This window comes from Sorex fumeus, unplaced genomic scaffold, assembly GCF_029834395.1.
Source record: "Sorex fumeus unplaced genomic scaffold, SorFum_2.1 ptg000129l, whole genome shotgun sequence".
Taxonomy (NCBI): domain Eukaryota; kingdom Metazoa; phylum Chordata; class Mammalia; order Eulipotyphla; family Soricidae; genus Sorex; species Sorex fumeus.
Window position 1 is genome coordinate 14,318,308 of NW_026606186.1, and position 22,011 is coordinate 14,340,318.

At 42.4% G+C, this 22,011-nt stretch overlaps 1 protein-coding gene across 4 annotated transcripts in view; it reads left to right on the forward strand.

The window, feature by feature from the left end:
• Positions 1–22,011, forward strand: part of ASTN2 (astrotactin 2) — a 1,072,177-nt gene that overhangs the window by 131,051 nt on the left and 919,115 nt on the right. For all 4 annotated transcript variants that reach the window (XM_056138490.1, XM_056138491.1, XM_056138492.1 and 1 more), the window contains exon 2: positions 8,943–9,130. In XM_056138490.1, coding sequence (XP_055994465.1) covers positions 8,943–9,130 — 188 coding nt within the window. The remainder of the gene's footprint in view (positions 1–8,942; positions 9,131–22,011) is intronic.

Here is a 22,011-nt window from a genome sequence, read left to right on the forward strand (position 1 = left end):
TACTCATCCCTCACACATATTCCCATAACAATCTTTTTATCACCTGTACCACACCATCATGGCTTTGCTTAATTTTTCCTTGTTCTGTCTCCTTGATTAAATAACCTTCTTGAGGTTAGAGAACTCACACAGTGGCCACTAAGGGATGTATTATTCAACAAATATGGATTGAGCAAGTACTGCATGCTAAGTTCCAAGGATAGCAATTAACTAGGAAGACAAAATCTTCTTCTCTGATGGAGTGAATGATTAAGTGAATGAATAAATGAGTGAATTAAGTAAACTGATGCCAGGGAAACCTGCCCGCTATTGTTGCTTCTTAGGGACTGGGAAGCATCCAGACTGGAATGAAAGATCTGTAAGTCAACATCATCTCCTCAATCTATCCACAGGTCCTAGCGTTGTGCCTGGTACATGTTGGTTGGTCAGTAGGTATTTAGGGAAAGTATATTGTTGAATTATAAGGATAATGATTTTATTTGTTTTTAGGGACCAACTATTGGACTTTTATTGTTATGTGAAATGTGTTTGTTTGTGAGAAAGATTGTGATTAATAAATAAGGAAAAGAAGGCTCTGATTATTCTTCAGATAAGCTAGCTAGTTATGCAAAGGCATCATGTAAACTTGAACTCTTACCACCAGATTCATCGTTCTTGTCACTAACCCAGGCTGTGTGTGTGTGTTTTTTTAAATTATTTGTTTGTCATTCCTGGAGGCTTACTCCTGGCTCTGTGCTCAGGAATCACTCCTGGGTTCACTACTGACTGAGCTCTGGGGACCATATGGGGTGCCGGATATCAAACCTAGGTTAACTGCATGCAAGGCAAGCAAGCATCTTACCTATTGTACTATTTCTTCAGCCTGTAGGCTGTGTATTTTTATTAGGTCAGAAAATTAATGCATATGCAAATGCATATATACATTCTCCATCCACTCTTATATCCATCTCTTTATCCATTAATCTGTCCATCCATCTCCACGATGTTCCTATCCATCTGTCACCTTTAAGGTAGACGGAGTGCTTCATTGTTCTCTGAAATAGCACTTGGTCTGATGGCATGAGTTTTTCTCAAGTGGGATCTGGAATCTGTATCCTATTAGGAGAATCGTACATAGCTAAAAAGTGGTAAGTGCTTTTTTTACTTTTTGCTGTGCAGACCAGATGCACCTGTTTCATCCTTAATGCTGAATCCCTATCTTTCTACTTAAATCCTCCATTATGGCTGTTACATATTTGTGATTCTCTTTTCTGGCCCTTTTGCCTATCCTGTGTATTTCTTTCTGACCATATGCACACAGTTATGTCTGGACAGAATGATATAGTTTTCTATTTTCTATACAATCTTCCTTTTTGTCTGTATGGGAAGTTGCCAGAAAATTGAAGTTATATCTTTCTCTGTATTTGTATTTTACAAGGTATCTAAACCTGAGCCAGATAGTCAATAAGTATATATGTTTATTTTTTATATCAGAATCAAACCTTTGGCTGTATTCAGGAAACACATAGTGCCAGGGATTGAAACAGGGTCAGATGCAAGTAAGGTATGAGCTAAAACCATACACTGTCTTCCTAGTCCAGTAGTTCAGCATTTTATTGTTATATTAGAATCCACAGAGGTGCTTCTCTGTATTCAGACATAGAAAGTAATTAGTTCTACTCACTAAACATTCAAAGGTCCCTCTACTCTGTGTTTGGTCAATATGTCAGGTACTGGATATGCACATACATATGTCCTGCACTAGAGACCAATGAGAGTGATCAAGTGTATAAACAGGTCATTTAGTGTAGATAAATATCCAAGACCAAGATGGTGGCAAGGTGGCATAGAGGGCGTTAAGACTGCTTGAAGTAATATGTGAAGCATGTAACTGGAATGCCTATTTTGAGTAGTTAAGAGTATTTTACCCCATGACCTCTGTGCTGGTCATTCCTTGTACTAGCTGGTTCTAGTGTTGAGGCTACAGCTTCTGCCCTTCCTGCAGCTGAGACCCTTCTACGTATGATTCACACTGACCATCTCCTTGCTTCCTTTAGACTGGGGGTGATGACGGCTCTGTGTTGTGTCTATTCCTGAGATATTTCATCACCAATTCACCTTAACCCTTCCTAGAATGGATGTTTCTATAAGGACATTTCAGGATAGGTGCAGCTTAAAGTAATTAATTAATTTATTTGTTATTTCTTTATCTGAGAGTGAGTAATGCATGGGTGTGTGATGGGGTGGGGTGAGGGGTGGGCACTGCGAAGCAGTGCTCTGAGGTAAAGGGACCATTCCCAGAGATTCTTGGCATATCCAACTGGTTGTTCAATGTGAACCCAGAGAATGAGGTGCTTATTGATCCTGATGTTCCAGGGATTATTCAGGTCACTTGGGTAGTTCTTGGACCATATTTAGTAGTTTTTGGAGGCCTCTGGGGCTGTACTCAGGGAACACATGGTATCAGGGATTGAAACAGGGTCAGATGCATGTAAGGTATGAGCTAAAACCTTATACTGTCTTCCCAGTCCAGTAGTTCAGCATTTAATTGTTAGACAAGTTATGAAAAGAGGCTTTTGCCAATGTCAGTAAACCCCATCCAATCCATGGAGGGTCTAACGACAGCCCAAAGATAGAGGAAAGTGAATTTTCTTTCTGCTCGAATCAGGACAACTTCTTTCACCTACCCTTAGAGAACAGTACTCTGTTACCCAAACCTTTGAACTCAAGCTGGGACATGACTCCTGCTGCTCCCAGTTCTTAGACCTTTAGGCATGAACTTTAACTCTACTGACAGACTTTGTGACACCTCACCCCTTTGAGTAAGAACATTTCTGCACACATGTAGATGACCAGTAGGTCCTCTTTCTCTGAAGAACCCTGACTTAGTGTACTTCCAAGATTTTTGTCAATGGTGCTGCCATTAAAGACTTCGCAGTGACCTTCTGCAGGGTGTCTTCTCTTCTCCGATGCATACCTGACTGGCATAGAGCCATTTGAGGCTGTGCACAAGCGGAAGGATAAAGGTATACATGGAAGCAATGAAGGGAGAGATGACAATGGGGGCACACATTTGCCATATCGTTCCCAAACCTACTCAGCAGGACTCACTGCAGAGAGCTGGCCACCCACATATGTTGGAACAACTAAAGACATGGGTGGTAGTCGTGTCATAGAGTCACTGTATTTCTCAGGTCTCTTGCTTGGGTGGGGAGTTGAGCTCACATTAAGTCTCTGCCAAGCGCAGCAAAGACCATTTGCACACTCATCAGAAGTGCTCTTGGGCCTTCTGTGAATAATTGCCTGGAGGGTCAACTGGAGGGTTGACTGTGGCATCCAAAGTCCGGTTAGTTAGCCACAAGGGAGAGGTTACCAAGACAGCTGGTGATTGGAAGAGCTGCTTATTTTCATAATGACCTTCAGGAATTAAATAAAAATACAACGAGTGCCATAGATTAGGAAGAACAAGCCAATTAAAAGCACAACACGCCTTTGGGATTGTTTTATTTCTTTTCCAGGAAGCTGAAAGGCATCTGTGGCTGCTGAGGAGGTGTGGTGGTCTAACCAGAATCACTGATGAAGGCTGATCCTCTCCGTGGCTTTAGTGGGAGGTGGAGAGAATTTGAGCCTATTGAATATTTCACGAGTTGCAGCCCAAGCAGGGAGCATCGTGAAAGGTGAAGGCAATCCCTGTTTCTTTATGATTCCAATATAAAACCAAGATGATTGGGAGCGGGCGGGAGGCAGGAGCTGGAGTCAGCTTGCTGCCGGAAGGCATTGGTGCACCAATTCTCCCACTTTAATATCTGCTGTTTCATTTTATATTCATCATGTCAGCATAATCTGCCTTTATGGGAATCGTCTTGGTTCCCGACCAAATGCGTTTAGTCCCCCTCTTGCTTTAAGTTTGATTGTAATATGACTTGAAGACTTGAATGAAATGTTTATATGGAAGGACGAGGGGAAGAGGAAAGGGAAAATGCAATTCGAAAATCAATCAGTGGGGGATTTCAAGAGCTGGCCTTGATTATGCTACTATTTCTTTGACCCGTTTTTAATGGACACAGGACTTGCTCGCTGATCAGGTACACTCTGCTGATTCCCGATGGCTGGCTGAATAAAATAAACTCTCTCACCAAGCATTCAAAGCCCTTCGTTCTTGTATTAGAACTGCATTTCAACCTGGCATTCCTCTAAACTCTGACTTACTGTCTTGGGAAACCCAGACCTTAGCTCACCTCTGTGCTTTCTGGTCTCCCGAAGGCCAAAGATATTCCTGTCTTTTGCCATGCTCATGGTACTATGTTTCTGGAAGACTTCTTAGTCTGTAACCTAGATGACAGCCATCTAGTTGGTGGAGGCATTCAGGCACTTTCCTTGCATGTGGTCAACTCCAGTTCAATTCCTAACACCATAGGTCATCCCCCAAGAACTCCCAGAACAAAATCTGGAAGAGTCCTGTCCTACCTCTGAGTTTCTGTGAATCATTTTTTCTTTATTTCTCTAACAAGACTTAACGCTATCTCTGTTTTCTTAATAATTATACGTGTAAATTTGTGTGCATGTGTATGTATGTACATGAACATGCAAGTAGCACTGTAACACTGTCCTCCTGTTGTCCATCAATTTGCTTGAGTGGGCCCAGTAATGTCTCCATTGTGAGACTTACTGTTATTGTGTTTGGCATATAGAATACATCATGGGTAGCTTGCCAGGCTTTGCCGTGTGGGCAAGATACTCTCGGTAGCTTGCTGGGCTATCCGATAGGGGCAGAGGAATTGAACTCTGGTCAGTCAGGTCGGCCACATGCAAGGCAAACACCCTACCCGCTATGCTATCGCTCCAGCCAGAATATGCAAGTATGTACAAAAATATGAATGCCTATGTTTATGAGTGTGCATATGTACATCTGTGTGTATTTATCACCCACAATTCAGTACTCATTTACTAAGCTCTTATCCCGCACTCAGTACTTTTTAGACTGTGTGCGATAGAATTGGGGTTAAGACCCACAGGGTCCCTGTACACCCAAAGAACATATCTCAGACATGTTCAGGAAATCACAGAAGGTGAGTATCTAAGAGTGCTCAATGATATGGAAAGTTCTAAGACAGGGGAGACACGAGAGTGTGGGTGTGTGTGGAGGCTCTGGAGGGCTGCAGCAAGGAGTGGGCTGGCCTCTCTGAGCAGGACTGAGATGTCTGCTGCATAGAAGCTGCTTTGCTTCTCTTAAGTGGAGAGTTCCAGTCAGACTGGACAGGGAGTCCGTGCGTTCCTGAGAGGACACCAGGCCTGCATGAAGTCCTGTACACTTGGGAGTTCCAGACGAGGTGGGATGGGGGACAGGACCATGTGCAGGGTCCTGGGCCATGTTAAATGAAACATGGGCACCTGAGCAGGCAGTGACATGAGGGAGGAGCCTAGAGATTTATGCTTCTGGGGCATGAGTAACTTGTGAAGGTGAGTCTTTTTCTTTCTCATCTCTCTTTGGATTCTGAACAACTAAAATGACTGCAGTCATGCAGGTCTACACTCAGGCAGGCTGTGTGAATGAAGCCAGCAAACACACGAACGAATGGGCAAAGGGGCAGCTGAATGACCCTGGCCTTCTGCTTCTGCTGAGGCAGTTTCTCTTTTGAGGATCTGTGTGCCTCTTCCCCATCCCAACCACAGTTTCTTTCCTTGTTGAGCACATTCCTTCCGGAGCTGTTCTCCGTGATTCAATATTTACTGTGTTTCACACACTGTTATTATCATTTAACGTTTGCTGTCTGCTGACGGTGCACTCATCGCCATAGCAAACAAAGAACTCAATCTAGTTGCAGGTTCGTGGGCTAATTTTGTCAAGGAAAAGGAGATGCTATAAGGGCAACTGGCAGAGTAGAAATTGCAGAATCTGGAAACCCATCAGGCTTGGCTGGGTGCAACTTTAGCAGGGACTTTAAGCAAGTTGACTAGCCCTCTGTGACACCCTTTTTTGAAATTTGGACACCGGAGGGCAAGCTTCTCCAGTGGCAGGAACTCAAGCACAGTTAGTGCTTCCTGAGTAAGATGAGCAGATTTCAACACGCCTTCCCCCCACTTCTCCCTGCTTTCCTCTTTTCCATACTGTGACTGACTGGGGGGACCTCTGGGCTTTTTCAGGAATTCTCAGTAGAGGATGGGCTCTGCCAGCTAGCGACACATGGGCTCCTCTTTGCAGGCTGCTGCATAAGAAACAACTCTTTTCAGAGACACCTTTCAGCCTGGGCTTTGGAACAATGAAAGAAAAACGAGCAAGGTATTAGGGAGGCCATTCACTGAGGCTGAGGCTGAAAGGTGGGAGCTTGGTGAAAGCTAGATCCAGATAGTCTCTTGGAGCTTTTCAGGAGGGCCTTGGGACTTTGGAGGATCTGCTTTCTAGGAGCTGATGACCTTTTGTGGTAGTATCCATTGCTACACAACTGCTGGTGCAGCAAGGCAAGTCCACACAACTTTCTACTCAGACTCATAGTATACTCTGTTCCAGCCACTCTTCTATTGTCAAAATAGGGCAGGAGGCTGTTGGTAATGGAGAGCTGAGGAGCAACATGAACTGATTGTGGTATGCCTGGATTCATCTGGCCTCTCTTTGACAGTAGACACAAGAGGTCAGCATGGATTAAGTTCTTGTACTAAGCCAGGTAGGAGAGGGAGATGTTTTGGCCCTGGTGGTTTCAGGAGAACTAAGTCAGGCAAAACTTTGGGTGACCTTTGAAAGATTTCTGGCAGTATGGATATGGAGGGGGTGAGAAGTCAAGCAGTGGGGGATGCCGCAAGTTTTCAGAAAACCCATGGGTGAGTTGAATCCTATCCCTATTCATAACCATGAGGATAATAAATATTAACAGCTGACCTTCTGCAGCACTTTCTTAGTGCCAGATGCTTTCCCTCTAAGGAATTCAGACTGTGAACCTCAAGATGTTAAGAGTCTCTTGGGAATAGATGATGCAAGAATAATTAAGTAGAATTTAGTGAGCAAATGTTGTTTCCCTCTGTTCAAGATGAACCTTTTCTTTCACTGTCAGCAGATATGATGGGGCTATCGGTGCAATCAGGAGAGCTGATTGGATATGGAGAGGTTCTAACTTAGCGTCCCCTTTAATTCCCCTCCAACATGCATGTGAGCATGTCCCTGAAGACATGCATGATGGTTTTGGGAGTTAGGAGCAAACTATCTGTAGGTCAACTCCATGTCTCAGGAAAGCAGTCCAAATCTCTAAGGCTCAGGCACTAGAAAGGATTCTTATCTCTTGATGGATGTCCTCTTTCTTCCATAATAGCTTTCAAAATTGAAGCACTGATAATTCTCCCTACCGCCCTTCCCCTGATCCACCACACACTGTAAACATTGTTTGTCTTGGTTCTTTTCAAAGGGCACATCCCTTTGGTCAACAGCACCATATAAAGTTGGTATAATCCCAGTGTGGTGCCACTTTTGGTACCTTATGCCATCATTCTTTTTTATTTTTTATAGGACACTACATTGCGTGATAGCATTGAATGGTAATATTATTTAAAAAGATAATTGTTTCTCTTTTTTGTGTCATACCCAGCAATGCTCATGGGTTACTCCTAGTTCTGCACTCAGTAATCACTCTTGGTGGTCTCAGGATATAATATGGGATACTGGAGGTGGAACCCACCAAACCTGGGTTGACGGCCCAGAAAGCAAGCACCCTACCTATTGTACTATTTCTCTGGGCTCATTAATTGCTTTTAAGGAGTATCCATGGAGAGAAAATAAGTATGAGGTCAGAGTTAGGCCACTTCAAGTCCGACTTTACCATTTATCAGGAGGTCGTAACTTCTCACTAGCTATCCACAAAGATTAGATGGACAATGGCTTCATGATTTTTAAAGTCAAGGAAGCTTTTGTGTTGAACCCTTCTGCTTGGGAGTGAAGTAAACAAATTCTAGAGAAATAGAGCTGTTTTGATGGGAGCAGGGTAAACAGGTTCCGAACATTTCCAAACTTCTGTCCTGTGAAGGGGCTGGAGCGATAGCACAGCGGGTAGGGTGTTTGCCTTGCATGCAGCCAACATGGCCGACCCGAGTTCGATTCCTCCGCCCCTCTCGGAGAGCCCGGCAAGCTACCGAGAGTATTTGATATGCCAAACACAGTAACAACAAAGTCTCCAATGGAGACGTTACTGGGCCCGCTCGAGCAAATCGGTGATCAACGGGAGGGCCTTTACCTTTACCTTTACCTTTCCTGTGAAAAAGACCCTCAGAGGCACCTTGGCAGGACTGAGTGCCCCTCAGTGGACTTTTCGGTTCTCAAGGTCTGTGATTCTACCATGAATGTTTCCATATCAATTTCAGAAGTCCACGCATGAACTCCAGATCCTCTCATAAATATCTTCCCTTCATCTTCTAGCTCTATAGACTCAGATGATTGGAGGCTCATGTCTCCCTGTTGCTGACTTTACTGCCTTTTCAAAAGGTTGTTTACCTTATCTGACCCAGTGTTATACTGAAGGGAGTGGAATGGATCCAGGTTCAATTCCTACCTCTTTGACTCTATAGCTTGGGGTGTTATCTTGGCTATATTTGACTCATCTGTGATTGGAAGTGATTTTCTGGCTCATGGATTAGATAGATACAAAAAAGGCATTTTGATACCTTTTCAGTGGCCTCTGATTTCCTGAGGCATTTGGTTCTTTGACACTCTGAGCCAGACTGGGCATGTGACTCAATTGGAACCTTGTTTTGATATATTTTGTTGTTGTTGTTGTTGTTGTTGTTTTCGTTGTTTGGCTCTACCCAACTGTGCTCAGAGCTTACTCTTTATTATGTGCTTAGGGATCACTCCTGGTAATGCTCAGAGGACAATAGGTGATGCCAAGGATTAAACCTTTGTCAGCTGTGTGCAAAGCAAGTGCCTTACACATTTATACAGTTTCTTCGGCTCCTCACCTGGCACCTTGGATCTTATCTTGCAGAGATGTCAGGAACAGCAGCAGACATCTCGCTGGTGCATTGGAGGCAGCAGTGGCTTGAAAATGGCACATTGTACTTCCATGTCTCCATGAGCAGCTCTGGACAGCTGGCTCGGTCCACCACCCCCACACTCCAGGAGCCCTCAGAGATCGTGGAAGAGCAGATGCACATCCTCCACATATCCGTGATGGTGAGTAAGTGGGGACACTATGGGGGCCTGAGAGGGGAGGCGAAAGGGAGGCAGAGAGTGATGGGCAATTGTCCACAGATGGAGGAAGTGAACTGGCTGAGTGGTTAGAATGACAAACAGGAGGTCAGATGGATTTGTGTTGTCACTTGGACTGATGCATACACATCCATCATCTGTCAGCTGTGACAAACTAATTGTGCTTCAGAGAAGAAAATAAAGGGTCTCTGACTCCTTGGCCTTTGGCCGATGTCACAAGGAATAGCTGTTTAACATCTAACATGTGCTTTTTAGCCTGCTTGGCTGAGAGCTGAGGTCTAGCGTTGCCAGATACAACTGGCCTTTCCAAGAGTGACTGAGTAAATGCAATCAGAGCAAAATGGGAGGGGGGATACCCTTCCCTAATAGCCCTTGATGTGTTCTAACCTTTAGCACCTCCTCTCCAGTGTAAACACCATGTGGTGATCCCCTAGAGATGGGCTGAAGATAGTTAGTGAGGTAAAACATAGAAGCCCCTGTTATTTTCACTTTAGAGTGGTGAGGAATCATGGAGGCAAAGAGGCATACCCAAGGTCACACAGTTGGTAAGAGAGTGGGTTACTCTTGGGTACTCAAAGTCAAGTGTATCTGACTATACAAATCTGATTTATATCTTCTATGCTGTTTCTCTGGTTGTGTGAATTTATTATCTAGCTACCCTGTGCCAGCATCCTGCTGGGGCAGGTTTCTGGACATATCTCATTGCATTCTTGTCAACACTACATGCAGCCAGTAGTGTCACCTCCATAGTAGAGGAGAAATGTTAGGTACAGAGACAAAATGGCTCCACAACTCTGCTGACCGTTGATCTATGAGTCAGAGTCTTCTGTCTTCCCTGGGAAAGCTGGATCCATCTGAAGAATGGTTGCTAAAAACTTGTGTAGGTTTCACCAATAACAGTATTGGAAATCAATGAACCTCCATAACACATTCATTTAAATTTAAAAATATTAATAAAATAGGGTATAGATTTCTTCCTTACATAAAAGTTTAACATATAACATATAAACAATAATAAAACATTTAAATGTACATGGGCTTCTATGAATAGATTATTCATAAAGCAGTATTGAAAGGTTTCACATGGATAATAGTAAAGACAAAATCCAGTCTGCAGAATGTTCGTGGTTTAATGGACCCAGGAAAAGACCAGATACTAGCTTCAGTGATACCCTCCAAATGCTTTTCACTCTTCAAGATACATTGGTGTGCTTTTCTCCTTTTCTCCACTGGCTTGTTCTGCTACAGGCATGAGACTGGGAAATGCTATTTCTAGTTGGCATAAGACTCATACACAAAGTCAGCCTGCTCCTCACCCCTTCATTTCCTCCTCCTGTGCAGGAGTAAGTGGTCTTTATTGAGAGTTTCCAAGGGAGCCAACTTCAGTTTTGGGTCTTTGTCCTTCTGGGGCCTTTCACACTCACAGCCATGAATTACACATTTTGATTAAGGCTGAGTAAGAGCCTGAAAGTTTTCTCCTTTTGGAAATACACACATAAATCCCAGCCAGACAGCCACGTTAATTTTGGACTTAACGCATGCTCATCACGTGGAAGACCGAATCAAGGCCTTTGTGTTATTCCAGGAATGAGTGTGATAGACTTTTCCCACATATATTTAGAAAATGATACAGCCACACAGCAAGGGGGTGCCTGCATGTTAACTTGGAGCTGCAAGTTTGCACACACCAGATCAGATCCCCTGCTGACTCGCTCATGGCACATAGGCAACCATCTGGTGTGGAGAAGGGTTGGAGAGGCCTGACTGCTTTTCTGTTAATATTTGGGAGGGAGGCTCGGTTTTTTTTCTCCAATGTCATGGAGAAGTTCCTGGGTTCACACACGGCATTTACGTACATTTATCCTTCCCATAACCCAGTAACCCATATGGTAGTATCTCAGTGATGATGAATGGCTTTTTAAATTTTTAAAAAATTTTTATTTTATTTTATTTCATTTTGCGGCTGGAGCGATAGCACAGCGGGTAGGGCATTTACTTTGCACGCAGTTGACCCAGATTCGATTCCTCCGCCCTCTTGGAGAGCCTGACAAGCTACTGAGAGTATCCCACCCACACGGTAAAGCCTGGAAAGCTACCCGTGTCGTATTCAATATGCCAAAAAACAGTAACAACAAGTCTCACAATGGAGACGTTACTGGCCCGGTCGAGCAAATCTATGAACAATGGAACGACATGCTACAGTGCTGCTGTGCTTTTTTTTTCTTATTTTACTGAATCACCGTGATAGAGTTACAAGCTTTCATGTTTGAGTTACAAACACACAATGATCAAATACCCATCCCTCCACCAGTGCACATTCCCCACCACCAGTATCCCCAGTATACCCCCCTTTTTCCCAGCCTCCCACTGCCTCCAAGGCAGACAATATTCCACATAATCTTTCTCTACTTTTGGGCATTATGGTTTGTAATACAGATACTGAGAGGTTATCACGTTTGGTCCTTTATCTACTTTCATCATACATCTCCCATTCTTACCGATTCCTCCAACCATCATTTTCTTAGTGATCCCTTCTCTATTCCAGCTGAATAGATTTTCTTAAATGGAACCCACACCAGGCCTAGCATGGGTTCCACTGCATAGGGTGCTTTCTCAAAGACTGTAGGTGTTCTGCACATTTCCCTTCTGCTCTGTGCAAAGAATTCAGTATGTGCCAGTTGACTTGGATGTGTCTCATCCTTCAGAAGGTGTCAGAGTGGATGATAACGGACATTGGCACACAGGGACTCTCCTTGTGCCCAAGTGACTGTAGGCTACCACCTTGTGGACCCAAGAGTTCTTTACTTTTCCTGGATTCTAAGTCCACATCTTCCCTGTCTTCATTTTTACCCTCAGTGGGAACGATGAATCTTGTGCGTTAAAGAGAACTTCCCATAGGCTCTTTAATGATGGTGACTCAGTCTTTTGGAGGTGGCACATGTCTCTGAGAGCGTTGCCTGATCTAGAGTTTAGAGGGGCATGAAATCCAGAGCCTGGAGTAATGTCCCACCCTGTCACTGTACACAGGGTGTTTTGAAGCAGTATCCTTAAATCCTCTGCTCTGTTTTTTGTTTGTTTGTTTTGTTTTTTTGCATTACACCCGGCGATGCACAGGGGTTACTCCTGTCTGTGCACTCAGGTATTACCCCTGCCGGTACTCAGGGGACCATATAGGATGCTGGGAATCGAACCCGGGTCGGCCGCATGCAAGGCAAATGCCCTACCCACTGTGCTATCACTCCAGCCCCATCCTCTGCTGTGTTTCAATTGCTTATTCCAACTTCTTCATGGGCAGATTCCTCAAGCCTCTGGAGAGAATCTCCTCACTTCTCTGATTCTCCGTCTTAAAGAATGGAACAAAACTGATCATCCCAATTATATAGGGTTATTGAGTTAGAATCTCAATAATGGTATCTAAACTGATGAGTTCTGAGCTTACACTAACAGTGGCCATTAATGCTACCATTGCAGTAGTGTTTAAAGAATTTATTCTAGGTGGAAGAACACATTAGGCTTAATCTTATTTTTTCTGCTCTTTTGCTATCTGATATGAAGAGAAAGTCATAAAGCAGAATTTATTGAATTTTTGTATGTGATATCTAGTGTTCCAGTTTTTAGATGTAAATCTGTAATTTTTAATGGACAAAAATTATTTTTAAATTAATAATCTAGGACTAAAACCCCAAATTATCTCAGTAGGAGAGTGTAAAAGACCTTTTTTTTTGTAAAAGTAACAATACGATAGTTTTTTTTTTATCTTAGGTGGAAAATTATTTTAATGTCCATTTACTATAGTCATTAATAGAAAATCATGAATTAACATAAGCAAAATAGAATTTTAATGGATGAGACAGAGGAAACAATAAATATTTGCTATATCAAAACAAAGAAGCAGAAGAAGCAAAAAATATAACAGGATAAAAGAGTTAATAGTTATGTTAGCTCAAAACAGTACTTCTGGAGCCAGAGCGATAGTACAGGAGGTAGGGAGCTTGCCTTGTTTGCAACCAACCCAGGTTCAATCCTTCTTACCCAGGAGTAATTTCTTCTTACACTGCCAGGAGTAATTTCTCAGTGCAAAACCAAGAGTATGTCATGAGCATCACTGGTTGTACCTCCTTCTAAAACAAACCAAACCAAAACAAAACAGTACTTATTAAACATATCAGCAGTTAAAATAAGTACAATTTTATTTTTTACTCAAAATGAGTCTGTCCCTTACCTGTATAACAACAAGAAACAAACAAAGAAACAAAAATCACGGACTTGGAAATACATCATATAAATTCAGTGAAAAATACCAGTTAAAGAAAGCAACTACTTCTGTAGAGGAAAGATCTGGGAAATAAGTCTTAAATACACACACACACACGCACGCACACACACACATACACACACACACACACAAAACTCTTAGAACATGGAGAGATAGCATAGGGGTTAAGGAGCATGTCGTATGTGGATGACCGGGTTCAGTCCCTGGCACCACAGAGTCTCGCTGAGTGCAGCTATTAAGACAATGTCCTCCCACCCAGAATGAGTGAGATGCTCCTGAGCATCATTGGGGTTAACTCAGGCAGTCCCTGGCACTGATGGGTCTTTATAACTGCACAACCTTGAGCCTTAGCAATGAATTGCTAATCTAGTTGTCTATATGGTTTTGATTCAGTACATAATCACATTTAATCCTCCTACCAAATATTTAAGTGGATAATGTCATAATGTTTATTTTGCAGATGAGGACCTCAAGGTGTCAGTAAGGTCAATAGTTGTTGGTTTTGTGTAGTCCCATGAAGGTTTATGGTAAAACCAGTATTTTATTCAATATAGGCAATTCTAGAATTTGTGCCCTTAATCTATACTATAGACCAATATTTCTCTTCTCAGTGCATTAGTTATTGGCTTCAATTGTAAGATAGAAGGAGTGAATTCTTACAAAGAGCTTCAAGATAGTACAGTGTTGTGTTTTCCTTGCACATACTTGCCAATTGAGGTTTGATCCCGGCAAAACATATGGTCCCCAGAGCATAGCCAGGAGTGACCCCTACGCCCTGAGCACCATCTGGAATGGTTCCAAGATAAAACAAAACAAGGAGCTTCATCATGTGTATGATCAATTAGACTTTAAAGGATTTGTAATTTTGAAGCCACTCCAGTTTGAACAGTATCTGTATGACTAGCTTTATGACCAAGTCAACCACATACTTGGTAAAACTGAGAGAAATTGTGATTTCCACAATTCATAGTGTTTTTCTAATTTTCTAGGACTGAATGAGTTTACACATGCAAGTGCCCTGCACAATGAAAATAATCACTCCCACCCCTATGGACTTCCTAAGTAGCACGGTTTAGGTGCAGTATATGTATTATTCCATTGTTTTGCTCTAATACCTATATAAGATAGGAACTTTTATATGGACATTGTTCAAATTATTAAAACTAGAACTATCATTTGACCCAGCAATTATACTGTTAGGTAGTTACACAAAATACAGACACAAAATATTTCAAAATGATATATACACACCTGTATTCATTCCAGCACTATTTAATTTGTACTATTTGTCAAAATTTGGAAACAACCCAAGTTCCAGTGACAGAAGAGTATATTAAACAGTCAGGATGTGTATGTCTGTGTGTGTGTCCGTGTGTGAGTGTCTCTGTGTGTGTACACACACAATAGAGTACTGCTCGGTTATAAGAAAGGATGAAGCCTTGCCTTGTGCTGCAGTGTAGTTGGAATTGGTAAAGGAAATGGTAGGTGGAATAAATCAGAAGGAAAAAGACAACTACCAGCTGATCTCATTTATCACCAGTAAAGACAAAATATAATAGGAATTAGATAATAATCAATGAAAATAAACCCAAGATTCTGACAGCAGAACTAAGGTTACCAAAAATATATGTGAAGATGGATGAGGGGGAGAGGACTGAAAGCATCCTCTGGACTCTGGTGGAAGTTCTTTGGCACTGTGGTGTTGGGTGTGGTATGGTAATATGGTATATCTAAAATGCATGCAATGCTTGTAATCCAATATTACTTCATAGAAATGAATTAAGAAAAAAATTGAAACTGTTATTATCCCTCATTGACATACAGATGAGCTACCTTGGAGTCAGTGAGTTTGGCCATCACCCTCAAGTTCTCATCACCATGGATGCGGAAACAGGGTTTTCAAGTCTAGTGTGTCCAAATTAAGAGGTTGTGCTCTTAGGCATAATTTTTCACAGTGCAGGCTCTGATATTGAGTATGTGCTCAAATGGTCACAGTTTATTAGCTGCCTTAATGACATTGGTAACAGATGCCTATTGCAAAACGTTTTGAGAAAGGGGATGAGAGGCAATGTTTGGTTTCACCTAGGGGAAGACGTGACCTAGGAAGAAGTGTGTCTTTCAGAAGAATCATTATATTGAAAATGCTGTAGCTTCACACTCGCGGGGCACCCAGGAGCAGGGAGAGGCAGCAACCCAAAGTCCCATCCACAGTGGGACAACCAACCCCAAAGTTAAGGCCATGCATTCATGGAGGCAACAGTCAGAGGATAGTGAGTTCCTTGTCTCCGGGGGCAGACAAGCAAAGGGGGAGAAGCCGTTCATCAGGATTTGAGAGGAATAACCGTTAAATGAGATGACTATTGTATTTCTTTAAATTTAGAAGATCTATGATGGTAAGGCATAATAATATATAGGAAAATACTTTGAGGATTATAAAATGCCACATAAATCTAAGAAATTACTATTACCATTGTCAATCAGTTGCTTTGTTTAAAGGCTTCGTGTGAGATGGGGAGAAGACTTTTTATAGCTTTCTGTGAAAAATGGCTTTAAATCATTTGCTCAACCATTGCATTTATTCATATCCAGCATATCATACATTCTGTGGTTCATCGATTTAATCACTCAATCATGCGATAGTTTACTTGCCAGCTACATCTAACAATGAAAATCCCATCTATAAGAATAAAAAAAAAAAGAAAAGAAAAAGAGCTCTTAAGAAATCAACCACAGGCTTAGAACAAGCCTACTAGATGGAGTTTGACTGCTCAAACTGGTCCTGCATTTTATCTGTTCCTTCATTTGGGGGTGTGTGTGGCTCCCAACTAATGCTCATGAGATTCCAGGGCCCCACTGGTGATTTTCGATCAGCTGGGTGACCGAAATGTGGGGTTCAATGTAGGGTCTGAGGATGCCATGTTGCTTTGGCCCTGGTGAGCTCGGGATGACCCAGATCTTCCCAGAAGTGCTCAAGAGCACCCTACAGTGTTCAGAGGACCATGTCATGCTGGGGATCAAACCCAGATTTGACACTTATGTTTCTACATTAGTCCTATGCCCTAACCACTGCACTGTCTCCTGTTCTCACATTTTCAGTTGTACTAAGGAAAGATTAGTTTTCTGAGGTTTTAGATGAAACCTTGAATATTATATTTCTTTTCAAGACTCACATGTTAGCACAAATAATAACTAAACAAGTTACGAGGAAGTTCTAGATGAAACCTAGAATATTGCTTTTACTTCTGTGTCTCATGTGATAATATAAACAATAATAAGACAAGTTATGGGAAAATTGTTGCAGGGTGTGATTGATCTTGGAGTTATTGAACTGTAGGTTTTTCCTGACTCCCTGGTCATGCGTCTTGGGCAGCACCCCTTCTTCTGCTGTTTTTGCATTTGCCATTGGGTGAGGATAGCCCCTCCCCCCCACCACACACACACAATCCCCCTTGCAACATACACACTCCAGGGTATACAGTGAGGATGACCTGCAATGATCAAGCACGTGTCTGCTAGATCTTGCCTTGTGGTCAGAACTCCGTTCCTGCAAGACTGTGCTGTGAAAAGGGTAAGCATTTGCTAGGGCGACTGGAACAAAGTATCACAGAGGGAAGTACTGAAGAGAAATATGCTATCTCTTCTCCACAACCCTAAAGGACCATAAGCACCGTGTGTCCTCCAGATCTCCAAGCTTCTAGAAATTTCTTGACTTTTTTCCTGTTTATGCATATAATAGAACCAGCTTAACTTCACATGCTCTTCTCCAGTTGTGAGTGTCAATGGCTGTATCTCACACCTTTTAAATAAGTAAACCAGTTATATGGAATTGGCACTCATCAATATTCTATCTGTTATACTGTGATTGTCTCCACTGAGACGCCATCCCTGTCTTGGTCTCTTTTTTAAGTTCTTAGGATATAGAATGGATTTTTTTAACTTTATTTAAGCACCACAGTTTACAGAGTTGTTTATAATACAGTTGTTTTCGGACATTCAATGTTCCAACACAAATCCCATAACCAGAGTGACCTTCTCTCCACTATTCTTCCTCACCCCCCTAGCCTTTCCCCTCAGCAAGCACAAAAATAATTTATTTTGTATTTGTTGTTACAACTGGGAATGAGACCCATTGTCATTACTGGTCCCAATTAGCACGCTACAGGGATAAATGGAGACGTTACTGGTGCCCGCTAGAGCAAATTGATGATTAATGGGAAGTCAAGTGATCAAGTGATCAAGTTGTTACAACAAAATTGTAAGTGGAATTATCAATAAGTTTTTGTGAAAAACTTCTATGACACAATGCTGTTTTTAAGTGGAGGAGATATACTCCAACTTCAGTAAGAATCCAACCCCAGTATCGCTGTTATTTGTAAGTGAAGCAACTCACATATGCCCGGGCATCAGGGTAGGAGAAACCAAGACTTTATAGACTTCATTCCCATACCCTTTCAGAGAAAAGGCAGAGCACTGGTAGAGATGCACTAAGAGGGTGCATTTGTGAAGGGAAAGCCACAGAAATCTAGAGTTGGAGAAATGTCATGAAATACTGAGGCCTGTAGCTGTGATGTGGTGCTCAGGTGACCCTGTCTGGCTACACAGTTACTCCATATACTTGCTCTGGAGCACTGTCACTGTCCTCCTGTTGTTCATCAATTTGCTCAAGCGGGCCCACTAACATTGTGAGACTTGTTACTGTGTTTGGCATATGTCATGGGTAGCTTGCCAGGCTTTGCCGTGAGGGCGAGATACTCTTGGTTGCTTGCGGGGAGCACATTCCCTGTTTAGTCTTAGGCTCCCCACCTGAAAATTGAGACCATCTCTTTTATTGTCACTTGCCAGGCCATGATGAGGTTCACACTACAATTGTCAGAAACATTTTTATCCAAGTCCTCTATATCTATTATATGTATGATTCCCCAGTCTGTAAATCCCATTTCCTTTCTCCAAAAATTGAAAAATTTCAAATTGCAGATATACTTCTTGTTCTTAAAAAATTTGAGTCACAGAACAAAATAGAATGCCCCGCCACAGAGGCAGGGTTGGACGGGGGATGGGGGGTGGGAGGGATACTGGGATCTGTGGTGGTGGGAAATGGGCACTGGTGGAGGGATGGGTATTTGATCATTATATAATTGAAACCCAAGCACAAAAATTATAAGTCTATAACTGTACCTCATGATGTCTCACTAATAAAAATTAAAAAAAATTTGAGTCATGAACCTTGTATTTGCCTTAATAACAGACTTTATGAAATGACTTGGAGGCTCCTTAGCGTGACATACAGGAATATTCAGAGATTAAACCAGGTTATTTGTCTATGTGGTTTGTCTCTCTTTTAAAATTTTTTTAATTGAATCACGGTGAGATATAGTTACAAAGCTTTCATGTTTGAGTTTCTGTCATACAATGATCGAACACCCATACCTCCACCAGTGCTCGTTTTCTACCATCAGTGTCCCCAATATCCCCCACCCCCATCTACCCCTCCCCCTGCCTCTGGCAGACAATTTCCCCCATACTCTCTACTTTTGGGCATTATGGTTTGCAATACAGATACTGAGAGGCTCTCACATTTGGTCTTTTATCTACTTTCAGCATGCATCTCCCATCACAAAATATTCCTCCAACCATCATTGACTTAGTGATCCCTTCTCTATCCCAGCAGCCTTCTCCCCCAGCTCATGAGGAGAGCTTCCAATTGTGGAACAATCTTCATAGCTCTTGTTTCTGCTCTTCTTGGGTATCGGCCTCATATTATGTTATTTTTTATTCCACAAATGAGTGCAGTCATTCTTTGTCTTTCCCTCTTTTTCCGACTCTTTTCACTTAGCATGATACTCTCCATGACCATCTACTTAAAAGCAAATTTCATCACTTCATCTTTCCTAACAGCTGAATACTATTCCATTGTGTAGGTGTACCAAAGTTTCTTTAACCAGTCGTCTGTTCTCAGGCACTCGGGTTGTTTCTAGATTCTGGTTATTGTGTGGCTTGTCTCTTACAGCAGTTAGGGATCCAGCATGTTGAAGCAGACTAGTGTACAGCTGTGACCAGGAGGTCTAGAGTAGTGGACAGCTATGACTAGAAGGTTTGGTTTTAAGCTCAGATGCTTCCTCCATCTAGCTCTAGTAATCTGAGTATGTGTGGTCTGGGTATGTGTGTGTGTGTGTGTGTGTGTGTGTGTGTGCATGTGTGTACACACACACCTGGGTATATAGGCATATGTTTATATATACATATATACACATGTATACATATATAAATACATATGTTCATGTACATTTAAAATATATACATATATATTTTAAGGGGTTTGGCTACACCTGTTGGTGCTCACCTTACTCCTGGCTCCGTGCTCAAGGATCACTCGGTGGTATTAGGATTTGAACCCAGGCCATCTGCCTGCAAGGTATGTACTTACCTGTGGCACTATTTCTTTATCCATACCCACTGTACTATTTCTTTATCCCAATCTGAGTATGTGTTTACCTCTCTGAGCTGCTTTCTCTCTCTCATTATGGAAATAAAATAAAATTCAGATCAGTGGACCAAGGTCAGTCACATGAAAGCATTTGGTTTGGTTTTGCCCAAAGCAATAGAACTCTAACATAAGGTTGGAGTGTTTCAGCAGAAACCATCTTAGACCTTGCAGACTCCAACCCTTTTCAGTGAATCAAATTTGGTTTGTATCCTACATACAAATCACTCTGGCTCTCAGTGGCTGTGTGAACAAAGCTTTGTTTCTTTATTTCTCAGGCACGTTTTGTTTGGGTAGCAATGTGGCTGAGGCTGAATGCTATGTATCTGCTCCTTTTGGAACTCTGCAAGGAGTACCTTGTCTGGGATCCTCCTCTCCTCATTCTCCAACTTGGTTTTCATAGCAAAGGGAACAAGTCAAAGAATTGAAGAAGCTTGTGATGCCACTTAAAGTCATTGCTGACATGTGGATTCTTTTGAATTCTAAAGACTAAAGCGTAGCATGTGTCCATGTCCAAAGCCCCTGGCACAGGTATGCAGCCCTTTACAGAGAACGCATATGTGCAATTGCCAGCAGTAACGGCAACAGAATCTAGCCTGTCTTCATTTTATAGATGGAGAAAATAAGGCGAGAAAAAAAGATAGTCATCCCTGCCCCATCCATCCACTCCAGATGGAAAGGGTTGAAAAAGCATCATGGAGAGGGCAAGAGGTAACACAGGAAAGGGACCCAAGGCAATTCTTTTGAAGCTTCTGCCACAAAAACATAATGCAGAATGGAAATGTGTCTGTTAAAATGTCTGCGTAATGTGAGGCATGGAGGCAGAGAGGAACATAGATAGGGAACTTAGATAATCACCAGTATTTATTGAGCAGCTATTTTGTACTAGCATGTGTTAGCTATGGGAGATACAGAGAGATAAAGGGAGCCAACGACCATGAGACAGACGTAGGAACAGACAGGGAAATTGGCAGGAAAATACAGACAAGGATTTAGCCAGAAAAGCAGAGGCGGGGAAGGAGGAAACTAAAAACAGAGAGAGGGGTGGATACATGGAGGGAAGTGAATAGAAATGGAGAAATGGTGCAGAGAAGGACAGGAAAAGCCAATCTCAGAAAAGGCAGAGGGTGGAAAGTTGGACTCCTGGAGCGAGGAGAAGGCTAACGAAGATGTGTGTGTGTGTGGGGGGGGGATGGGGCAGCATCTGGTAGAGAACAGTAAGGTCTAAGGTCCACCTGCAAAGAAGCAAGAGAGGGGGAAGGGACTAGGCTACAGGGCCAGCCTCATGGAGGGAAGGGGCAGGAGAGTCAGAGATGTATAGTCAGTCAGGAGGGGCCAGAGAGGTGAGTGGAAGAGGCAGATGGCTGTCCTCTGAGCAGCCACCCTCACCACCTCTGTTCTGATCTCATGCCTCATGCAGTAGAATTATTGCACGTCCAGACCCAGGCTCTTGTTCATTGCTGTTTGTCCTTCGGTTCATTTCTAATCTTCTCTGTTACGTACGTTGCCCAAATTCTGGGAGGCTGCCGGTCCTTCCTTATGGGGCCGAGGGGGAAAAATAAATGGTAAGAGACAATAGAGGGTCTTAGAACAGCTCTTTCTTTTCCTTTTGAAATCTTCCATTGTCATTCTCCATCATGCTAGATCTTTGCAAACAGCCCCTCAGCTAAGCTGGGCAGGAGTAATTAAGAATATTGACTTAAATTACAGATATAAATAATTGACCAAATAAACAAATGGAATAGATGAGATAGCTCTTCCTGACAGTTGAATCCCCATTAATAAATGGGGATGCAAGAGGGAAAGTGAAAATCCCTGTCATATAGTCACTGCTATAATAATTACTACAGACAAGATCCCAGAGGTACAGGTCAATGAATGGGTGAAACTTTGAGAGAGAGAGAGAAAAACAGGGTTTTTTCCTCTTTAAAGTATCCCCCCTCAGCCCAATATTTATTCATGACCAAAGGAAAATAGTCACATATCAGCTCAAACTGGGGCATCTCAAACACAGGACGTGGATTATTTCACAGTTCGAGAGACTAAATTGAAATATCAATTGTCTTGGCTAGAGAGATAGTACAGTGG